Genomic DNA, 11,252 nt, shown 5'->3' with positions numbered 1-11,252 from the left:
TCCATTCTGTGCCATCTTCTGTTCCAATAACGGTGGCTTTCATCTGGTCTGACAGCATATTAACGAGTCAGCCCCGCCTATACAGTTGTATGGACAGCCTTTGAGTCAGTCCATCCCACCGTGCAACAAGACGGCGGGCGCTGTTCGGAACCGTCTCTCTGTGAGTGATCCTCTTGTGACGGTGTCCCCCACAGAGCATCAGCGAGACGGCTGGCGTGGTGCGCACCACGGGTGTGGCGCTGGACCGGGAGCAGCAGGAGCAGCACGTGCTGGCCGTAGAGGTGCGCAGCGACAGGACGGCCGGGTGGCGCACACACTGCTGCACGTGACCGTCATGGACGACAACGACAACCGGCCCGTGTTCGTCAACCAGCCGTATCACGCCGTCGTGCCCGTCGAGGCCACCGTCGGAGCTCCTGTCACCAAGGTGAGAACACTGAGCAGGGGCTGGCTGGTTGCTACTGGTCGAAGCTCCAGTCACCAAGGTGAGAACACTGAGCAGGGGCTGACTGGTGAGAACACTGAGCAGGGGCGGACTGGTCATTTCCACTCGAAGATCATTTTGGAGACGTCTGGCTACCGTGAAGGGTTTGTCCCATGCAAAGCACTTCCAATAGGCTACGATTCGCACTAGTGATGGACGTAAAGCCGTCTTAATCATGACATAATATCGTGTTTTGTGACAGGACGTTAGAAAGAACGTTGGTGATGCGACATGATATAGTCTGGCATAACATCATAATGTGAGAGGCCATGCCACGACGCGTAATGCCGTGATATGACGCGGCATTTGGCGCGTCACTCCCCGCCGTCATGCGCCACTCTGTGACGCGCCGGGGTCGCAGGTGACGGCGATCGACGCTGACCTGGGCGACAACGGCCGGGTGCACTATGACCTGCTGCGGGGCAACGGCGACCTGTTCGCGGTGGACCTGCTGAGCGGGGCTGTGACGCTGCGCCGCTCGCCGCGCGGCCTCGACACCGCCTTCAGGCTGGTCGTCACTGCCTACGACGGAGGTAGGCAGGTCACCAACGTGTGCGACAGTTCCGCTGTGCTGTTTGGAATGTGGCAATGTAAAGTGTGTTTTTCCCCGCTGAAAATGCGTTTATTTTGCCTGCATGTTTTTAGGGATATGCCATTGCTGGGATCGTCGTTTTCATTCATTTTTAAGTCCATTTTCTTACCACACAACGCAGCCAGCACTCGAATGTTAGTGTTGTGGCGTCGATAGCAGCCTTGCAACAACAGCATGTGATCACATATTGCTTCACCATTAGGCTGTCTGAATGCCAAACACGTTTAGCTTTGACAAAAAAAAGAATATCCATCAACCTGACGGAACTTTCTGAACGCCCTTCTGGAACTGTCTCTGGCTGGAGGAGTGGTTGAATATTTCGAGGTTAGATAAACTGGAACTTGAAAGCACAACACTATTAATGAGGTCCTTCTGCCTTTCTTGCCTCGCAGAAATTGAGTTGCAAATCTGCTTGAGCTTTCTTCTTTACTCACATTTGCTCAATGCCGAAATTCATGCTCACATGACAGGGCTCAATGCGCTGTCGCTCTGTAGAGCTTAGCACACCACTTGATGGTGAGACAAGTCTCAGATTTGCAATAGCATTCTCATTAACGGATTATCAATGACAATCAGCATATGGCCTGTTTGTGCTGTGGTTTTTTGTGTTGTTCTAACTCGTTAGGAACCCATCTTCTATCTGTTCTTTTTACGTGAACATTGTCAGTGCCCTTAGCCTGGGCAATTGAATCGCTGCGAACGGTTGAGTGGTGGTTCGACTTTTTATATGTACCGATGGTGACAATGCCCGAGTTTCTATAACCGACGCCCCTCCCGTGTCCACCGTCTCCGTGTCGGAAGTGCAGCTGGTGACACCGCGTGCCCTCTCCATCACAGATGTCCGTCTCTGTGACAGGCCCCCTTCTCCCCTCTCCTCGGAGGTACCGCTGGTGACGCTGTCCGTCTCTGCGACAGGATCTCCTCCCTTCTCCTCGGAGGTACCGTTGGTGACGCTGTCCGTCTCTATGACAGGCTCGCCTCCCCTCTCCTCGGAGGCGGAGGTATTGGTGACAACCGTGGACGGCAGTCAGCCCCGCTTCTCCCAGCCGCACTACTGGGCCCGCGTGGCCGAGTCGGCCGAGCGGCGCACGCCCGTGCTGACGCTGGAGGCGGACGCCCCGTCCGCCTCCAGCCTGGTGTTCCAGCTCACAGAGCCGGCCGTCGACTCCATGTTCGCCGTAGACTTCACCACCGGTGTGTATCGGGCAGGCACATGACATGGCCACCTGAAAAGGCCGGCACACACCGGCTGGTGCCTTTTGAAGTACTTTGGGTTAGTTGAGGTGTTTTGACAGAGCGTTTGTCGTAGTTCTGAAACTGTCAAGCCCATCAGGAGGATACGCGTCACCAGTGTCAGGAAAGTCACCACCCGGGGAAGTTGGCCAAACCCGTCCTGGGCAAACTGCAAGAGTATCGACTCATGCGCGATGTCCCAGGCGTTCTGTACGTGGCTGGTGAGCTGGACTACGAGACCCGGCCGCGCTACGAGCTGATGGTGTCGGCCACGGACCGGGTCACGGGGTCAATGACCTCTGTGCCGGTCACGGTGAACGTCACGGACGTCAACGACAACGCGCCTCAGTTCGAGCGGTCGGTTTACAACGTGACGGCCAGCGAGGCGGCCCACCCCGGCCTGAAGCTGCTGCACGTGAAGGTCACGGACCGGGACCAGGGTGAGGACCACCGACGAAGGAAGTGGTCACGGTCCGGAACGAGGGTAGGAACCACCAACCGAGGGAATGGATCACGGACCGGGACCAGCGTAAGGACCACCGACCAAGGGAAGGGATCACGGAACGGGACCAGCGTAAGGACCACCGACCGGGGGAAGGGATCACGGACCGGGACCAGCGTAAGGACCACCGACCAAGGGAAGGGATTACAGACCGGGACCATGGTGAGGATCAACAACCAACGGAAGGGATCACGGACCGGAACCATGGCGAGGATCACCGACCAAGGGAAGGGATAATAAACGGGCACCAGGCTGGGGACCACAGACTTAGGGAGATCTCAGACCGGTATCAGTGTTGGGAACACGGTTTTCTTTGCTGACTCCTGATTGTCAGTTGAGGCCAAGCAGGCGCCATGTTGTGCCCGCAGATAATTTGAGTCCCGGCCGAACAGACGAAAGTAATCAGAGCTCCGGCTTCTAGTCCCAGGGGTTGTTCCAGGCGTCTGGGCTGTGGCCCAGTTCTGAACAGATCCATCAGCGAGGGACGCGTCAAGCACCTGTCGGAAACTTGAAGAATGGAGTTCGTAATTGGAGTGAATTATCGCTGTAATAATAAAAGAGTAATTTCAGTGTGCATTTTTGAGTTCATTCTTTCGTAGCTATGTAAGACACGCGTTATATGCAGTGTTAAGCCTGCGCTTGTTACAATTTAGTTAAGTAAGCCTAGATTGAGATGGCCTAAGAATCAAACGCATCGCGTGTGCTCGCCTGATGGTAACCGCGCCTGTGTTTGTCGTCCAGAGGACGACCAGCCGCTAAGCTTCCGTGTCCAGGAGGCGGACGGCTCGGAGAGCTTCCTGTTCCACATGACGTCCGACGGCTCCCTGGCCGTCACCAGCTACCTGGACTTCGAGCAGCGGGCCGCTGCACCAGCTGGTGATGACCGTCTCCGACGACGGCTCGCCGCCGCTCACCGGCACCGCGCTGCTCACCGTCAACGGTGAGAACACGCCGCTCTCCCGACACGGGGGTGACGTTACTGGCCGGCGGCGTTCGGTGCTCACCGTCAACGGTGAGAACACGCCGCTCTCCCGACACGGGGTGACGTCACTGGCCGGCGGCGTTCGGTGCTCACCGTCAACGGTTAGAACACGCCACTGAAAATACTTGGGTGACGCTGCGTATCGCTGACGGTTGATGCTGCTCCACCCGCCGTCAACCATTCATGACACGGTATTAAATGTTAACTGTTCATTCATGTTTTTCACTACGCATTTCATCGCCGGAAACGCGTGAAATGTTATTGATACTTGGGCATGCTCAATAAACCAACTTCTAAAGACGACACATCAAAACGCATTTCTGGCATCCCTCAAATTTGTAAAGTAGGTTGCCCGGGCATTCTCAAAAAACGACATTCAGACAGTATCTTTGTGGAGTGTTGTGGATGTGGTAGGAGTAATCCTTAAAAATACTGAAGGCACTCCGGGCTTTGCTCTAACGGGCTAGCAGCTCGTGTGGCCCCGTACACAAGAGAACAGCTTCTGCAGCGGCGCAAAATTCACTGCAAACCGTAGACATATGACAGACACGGGATGATCTAAAATTTTCGCAGAACTCGCGCAAAACTCAGGACGCTTCACGCGTCAAAGTATTCCGAATCATTCGAAGTTGTCAGGACACGCTTGGCGCTGATTGAAGAACTTCACGTGCGTTTGAAACTGCGTGCGCCAGTGGTCCGCGGTGACCCGTGGACGTCGTGCGGACCGCGCGGCCCGAAAGTTTTGTCAAAGTCGTCCACAGGACGGGCTACGACTGTCCGCTGAAACAGCCTGTCGATGGGCGAGGGCTGACGGCGACCCGCCGCCACAACGGAGCACTGACCTCCCCATGTGGGGGCGTGTGGGCTGAAGAGGTCGGCTGTCAGTCAGACTTGTCGGTGTCAGGGGGTATTCTTGTCAGGCTGAACCGGCCATCTCTCGATGGAACGGCTTGCTGTCTGCGACGGAGACGTTCCAGTGTGAAATGAGTTTCGCACAAGTTTAGTTCGTCTTAATGAACGCGAACGCTCGTGGAACTTTAAATTAACACGCGCCTTTGAAAGAAGTGGCTGTTCTGGCTAGCCCGCTTCCATGTTGTTCTCGGATCTTTGGTTTACAGTTTCCGTTCAGGTAGCGAATTGCAACCTGTGGAAGGGTTAAGTGTCGTTCTTCCTCTGGGCGTCGATTGGTGCTTGTGTTCAGAACGCTGTCGCAAGGTTTGCACAGTTTTGATATATTTTAGCTCATACCCTTGCGCTTTGTGTGCTGTAAGGCTTATACATCCAAAATAGATGATCCGGAGGTCCAGGGTTAGCGTGGTAAACCCGTTTTAGATAGATCTGAAAGATAACATAACCTTAATGCACTTAACATCTTTTCCAGACCTTTATACAGCAACTTGTCATAGAAAAACATGTACGGAATAATGGTAAAATATCAGCTGACAATTTCAGCTTTATCCGTCAATGCATGCAAACGGAAACAGGGTGGAGACCTTAACTAACGGCCGTCAGAGCCTCCACTGAAACGCCTATCCTGATCTGGACGTAACCTACGGTTTAAGCTCATCCTCTTTCCATCGCGGGTCTACGATAAAAAAATCATGAAGTTGGGGTATGTGGGAGTGGGCGCCTGTTTTTATCATTCGTTCATAGTTGTGGTCTTTGCCTGTTCACAGTGGAGGACGTGAACGACAACGTGCCGGTGTTCGACCGGGCCAGCTACGCGTGCGAGCTGACGGAGCTGCCGTCGCGAGGACAGTTTGTCACCATGGTGAAGGCGCACGACCCGGACCCCACCGACCAGCTCGTCTACCGCATCGCTGACGGCAACGACCGCCAGCTGTTCTACATCAACAGGCGCACAGGTAAATGGCAGCGACAGTACAGTCACGGGCGCACAGGTAAATGGCAGGGACAGTACAGTCACGGACACACAGGTAAATGGCAGCGACAGTACAGTCACGGGCACACAGGTAAATGGCAGGGACAGTACGGTCGCAGGCACACAGGTAAATGGCGGAGACAGTACAGTCACGGGCACACAGGCAAATTGCGGGGACAGTACAGTCACGGGCACACAGGTAAATGGCAGGGACAGTACAGTCACGGGCGCACAGGTAAATGGCAGGGACAGTACAGTCACGGGCACACAGGTAAATGGCAGGGACAGTACAGTCACGGACACACAGGTAAATGGCAGGGACAGTACAGTCACGGGCACACAGGTAAATGGCAGGGACAGTACAATCACGGACACCCAGGTAAATGGCAGCGACAGTACAGTCACGGGCACACAGGTAAATGGCAGGGACAGTACGGTCGCAGGCACGCAGGTAAATGGCGGAGACAGTACAGTCACGGGCACACAGGTAAATGGCAGGGACAGTACAGTCACGGGCACACAGGTAAATGGCAGGGACAGTACAGTCACGGGCACACAGGTAAATGGCAGGGACAGTACAGTCACGGGCACACAGGTAAATGGCAGGGACAGTTATGGCGCACAGGCAGAGGCAGGCTCACTATATGGGCTGCGCTCAGGTAGGCGGCAGACTAACTATACCGACGAGTGCTCAGGAAGGCGGCAGGTTCACATTACCGGCAGGTACGCAGATAGGCAGCAGGCACTTCGTCTCCAAGTATGTCCTTACCAAACCCACGGGGTTTAGAGCAAATCCAATGAAGTGATGTCACTCAGAAGGAATGGAGCAGTGCCGGTCGCGCAGAAGCTGGGCGCAGCATTCAAAGGCGGTAGGCGAGCATCCAATGCGCGGTCTGCACGGTGTCGGGCCGTGGCCGTTGTCATGCCCACAATGTGAACGCCCAATACCGGCTTGTGATCCAGTTCCTTGTTTTATTATTAGGTGCGTCATTCGCGCAAACTGATGACGCTTGCTGCGTATAATTCGTTTTCATACTTGGAAATGCAGCCGTTGTCAGTGGCAGAGTAGCAGAGCGATTCACCGCGAGATGAATTGTCGCTTAAATCCCGGGGAGCCCCACCAACCAATTCGACGCGCTGCCGTCCAATGGACTAATGTGCTGAGCGGTGTTCTCAGTTCAGTGGACTGGAACATTGGGCCGCTCCGAGGAAGGCTTTATTTGGCCAGGTAACCGTTGGAAGTTGTCTGGATCATTGTCTGGGTCTTCATCGGGGTCAGGCGTCTCACCGTAAAGACGCGCGCAGTGAGCAGCCTGCGGTGGTTTCCCGTGAGGGGGGGGGGCGGCTCCCCCTTCTGAAGCGGCCCGTCGTCGCGCGCTCTGGATGGGGATCTGCCGTTTGTAGAGCTGTGGACAGGGTCACCGCGAGGACGGTGGTCTCGGTATCTTGCCGGCGCCGCTTGCCCGGCCGCGACTCGTGCACAACGCTGAGAGATACAACACGAACACCTGAACCTGTTGATCGGGGTGCAGAACTGTGTGCTAGCACCTGAATACCGTGCTTTGCATAAGACGTAATAAAAGGCATGGGTGAGGACACATACACTTGGACAGCGCTTCCCTAGGGCTTGATGGAACCACGTGGTAAAGGGATAGCGGGCGAGTTGTGGAGCGTGCTAGATCCAGTCTGGGCCACCGTGGTGGGGCGGGGAGCAGGGGCTGGGTCTGACTGTAACTCGAGAGTGTGCTGTTCACGGCTCTTTCAGCACTGCCCTGCCTGCTGAGGGGGCTCGTAGGTCTGGCCTCGGAGAATGTGGGTCGGTGCCCCGCGGTGCCGACGGTGACTGAGGCGTCACGTTTGTCTCGGCGCCGCAGCTGTGACGGCTCCTCTGTATAACGCCCGAGATGAATGCCCGCTCGCCGTAATGTGGAGCACAGCTGGCTGATGGCTGCCATCAGCGTGTAAACCGTGACTCTCCTCTGTACCGGTGCCGTGTGAGGGGAATGTGACGCGTCACTCTGTGTCTTGCCGTCAGCGAGCAGACCGTGACCCTCCTCCGTACCGGTGCTGTGTGAACGCGAACTGTGTGAAGGTGAACGTGACACGTCACTCCGTGTCCTGCCGCCAGCGAGCAGACCGTGACCCTCCTCCGTACCGGTGCCGTGTGAGGGGAACGTGACGCGTCACTCTGTGTCTCCCGCAGGCGTCATCACGGTGGCCAATATCCGGGCGTTCGACGAGTCGCCCCAGTACCAGCTGAACATAACCGCCGCCGACGGTATTCACCACACCTACGTGCCCCTGACGGTCCGACTGATGCCCGCTAACAAGGTGACTGCCGCTCAGAAGCGCCCCTGCAGCAACAGTGTATCACACGTGCAATATGATGACAGCGGTGCTGCTGGCTGGCCGAGATAATGTCGCGGGCCGTCAGTTTAGTGTGTGCCGTGGAAGGCCGGGCTTGAAGGGTCTTGCATCAAGTTGTCATCGATTGAACGCGCCGGTGTGTTGTCTCGACATAGACCCGCCACGCACTGAAATGTTCTTCCCTTCCAGCATGCGCCCGCATTTGAGAAGGTCGCCTACGAGGTGGACCTGAGTGAAGACGTGGCCAGCGGCACTCCGGTGACCCAGGTCAAGGCATATGACCCAGACAGGGGTCCCCTGGGTCAGGTGGTGTACAGCATTCCTTCCGATCGATGGAGAGAAGTATTCAGCATCAACGCTTCAACCGGTGGGTGGCTGTCATCCTTCCGTTAGAAGTCCTGCCACAGATTTCTGACATCGCGTCCGGTCATTTTTAGGGAATGTAGATCTCAAGAGAAATCGGAGGCCTTTATCTGCATCGCAATCGTTCCGGATGTTTTCGAAGGCTCTGGGGCATGGCGGAACCCACCCCTTGCTTGGAATTGAGTTAACGGGGAGCATGACCGGAACAGGGAGTAATTGGCTACTTCCATAGGTTACGAGACAGCCCGGTGCTAAACCTTCCCGTCTGGACCGGTGCTGTGTTGTGTACAGGCGTGATCAGCAACCCTCAGCGGCTGAATCGTGAGATGGAGCCGGTGCTGAGCTGCCCGTGTGAACTGGTGCTGCGCTGTGTACAGGCGTGATCAGCACCCGTCAGCGGTTGGACCGTGAGACGGAGCCGGTGCTGAAGCTGCCCGTGGGAACTTATGCTGTGTTGTGTACAGGTGTGATCAGCACCGGTCAGCGGCTGGACCGTGAGACGGAGCCGGTGCTGAAGCTTCCCGTGTGAACTGGTGCTGTGTTGCGTACAGGCGTGATCAGCACCCGTCAGCGACTGGACCGTGAGACGGAGCCGGTGCTGGAGCTGCCCGTGTGGGCCACGGACGGTGGTCACCGGGTCGGATCACACCACAGTCAAGGTCCGGCTGTCGGACGTCAACGACAACGCGCCCCGCTTCCAGCTGGCTCAGTACCGGGCCGTCGTGGCGGCCAACCTCACGGCCGGAGACGTCGTCTGCAAGGTGAGCATGAGCCTGTCCCCGTATGGACGGGTTGTCAGCGGCCAGTGCAAGGTGAGCCTGAGTCCGTCCCCGGCTGGACCGCGTTGTCAGCGGCCAGTGCAAGTTGAGCATAAGCTTGTCCCCCGGCTGGATGAGTGTCAGCGGCCAGTGCAAGGCGAGCCTGAGCCTGTCCGCCGGCGCGACGGTGTGGCGGTGGCCAGTGGACCGCATTGACGCTGAGGTGCTGAACCATTCGCTTACCTGCCATTGTGGTTCGCTATTCTAGTGATTGACCGACGTGAGCTCGCAATGATTACGCCTTGTGGTTGGCATCTGTGGTGGTCGGGTGTGGCTTGTTTCTTGTATTCTCATTGGTCGGCGGTCCGCCAGGTGACGGCGTACGACTCGGACGAAGGAGACAACGCCAGAATCGCGTACAGCATCTTCGAGACGGAGGTGTCGGACATCAGGAAGGCCTTGGATATCGACTCGGAGACGGGAGAGATCATTCTGATGCAGCAACCAAACCAGCTTGGTGAGCAGTTCCACCCGCCGGCTGTAGCAGTGACTAGAGCTCGATTGGGAACTTAAGTTGTCTCGACGTATGGGTAATCAAATTTGTCGGTGTATGTTCCTTGAGAACATTTAAGATGGTCCGTTGCTTCTCGGATAATTGTCCATCTAAAATGAGTTGGGTATTATGCTCAAGAGCTGTCACAGACGTTGTCCATACTCACAGCTGAGTGGGTTGTAATGTTGCATGTTCAAGCACGCCTGCGCTGTTTTCGATCAGAAAAAAGCGTTTCTCGCAAACCGGTCCTCGATGCGCGGCGCAACTGGTGACCGGTGGCGCCTCTGTTGGCAGAGAGTCCGGTATACCAGTTGTTCGTGCGGGCGACAGATGGCGGCAGTGAGCGGCTGGTGGCCGACGTCCCGGTGGACGTGGTCGTGTTGCCAGACAGCGAGGGCATGCCCGTGTTTGACCCGCTGCTGTCGGGGCCACAGGGTGTGTTTCTCACCGAGAGTGACCCAGTTGGTAAGTGATGCATGGCAGTGTGAACAAGGTGAAGCATATTAGGCATGTTTGCACAGTTCTTTCTTCCAGGTAAGCCTCTCTTGGTTGAATATTTATCACCCTCTGCAGCTGTGGCTTAAGTAGCAGGTTTGACCACTGAATGGAGCCCGTGTCGTGACAGTGTACCTGTCCCAGTGACGTATGTCCGGTTATTCCGCAGGTACCCGCATCACGTCAGTCCGGGTCCGCGGCGGCGGTACGGTGACGTACTCGGTGGCCTCGATCCACGAGATGCCGTCAGCGGACATGTTGAAGTGGACGCGGACGGACAGCTGGTCCTGGCCAAGAGTCTCGACCGGGAGGCCGTGGACAGGTGGGTCAAACAGCTATAGACTTCGGGTCCGGAGTATGATGTTAATGGAACTATTTGCGAGCAGTGCACGCTTCCACTTTCAGGCTTGGTAAGATTGGTAAGATTTAGCATCAATCGGTGGTTATTTTGGGTTGTTGGACGTCATTCATGAGCTTTAAAAATGGGGCACACTTAGCTAATTTCTCAATGATTTTGTCATGCTATTCGAGGCAAGCATGTCGCGGCGAATGCGATAGCATTCACATTTGACACATCGCTTACCTTCGCGATACCTCGCGCCTGCACTCCAGTGCCCGCGCACTGGACGTGGGTGCAGGCATTGGGCCACGATGCGTCGTGCGTTGGACGCTTCTAATGCGTTCCCTGACGCTCTGTTCCGTTGCGTCAGGTACAACATCACGATCGCAGCTCAGACCGATTCTCTACCGCCGCTGGTCGCCTACTCCCACCTGATGTGTCTGTGATGGACGACAACGACAACCGATCCCGTGTTTTGATGCAGACGTGTACCGCGGTACCGTCAGAGAGGGTCTGCCGGCCGGTACCAGGGCTCTGCAGGGTACGTCAGAGGTGTGACAGGTACCGTTAGAGGTAGTCTGCCGGCCGGTACCAGAGCTCTACAGGTACGTCAGAGGTGTACCAGGTACCGTCAGAGAGGGTCTGCCGGCCGGTACCAGGGTTCTGCAGGGTAAATCGGAAGTGTACCAGGTACCCTTAGA

At 56.2% G+C, this 11,252-nt stretch overlaps 1 protein-coding gene across 1 annotated transcript; it reads left to right on the top strand.

Moving 5' to 3' along the window:
• Window positions 1–330: 330 nt before the first annotated feature.
• Window positions 331–9,736, top strand: LOC119090024 (protocadherin Fat 2). The gene is made up of 11 exons (XM_037212822.1): window positions 331–427; window positions 846–1,017; window positions 2,049–2,270; window positions 2,513–2,749; window positions 3,553–3,687; window positions 5,470–5,658; window positions 7,879–8,006; window positions 8,232–8,343; window positions 8,783–8,884; window positions 9,060–9,166; window positions 9,536–9,736. The coding sequence occupies exons 1-11, from the start codon at window positions 335–337 to the stop codon at window positions 9,734–9,736; spliced, it is 1,698 nt and encodes a 565-aa protein (XP_037068717.1). The 5' UTR covers window positions 331–334.
• The last annotated feature ends 1,516 nt before the right edge of the window (window positions 9,737–11,252 follow it).

The sequence above is a fragment of the Pollicipes pollicipes genome, unplaced genomic scaffold (assembly GCF_011947565.3).
Source record: "Pollicipes pollicipes isolate AB1234 unplaced genomic scaffold, Ppol_2.1 Scaffold_3087;HRSCAF=3621_pilon_pilon_pilon, whole genome shotgun sequence".
Lineage (NCBI taxonomy): Eukaryota > Metazoa > Arthropoda > Thecostraca > Pollicipedomorpha > Pollicipedidae > Pollicipes > Pollicipes pollicipes.
The sequence above is the reverse complement of the archived record's forward strand: the minus strand, read 5'-3'. Positions and strand labels throughout refer to the sequence as shown.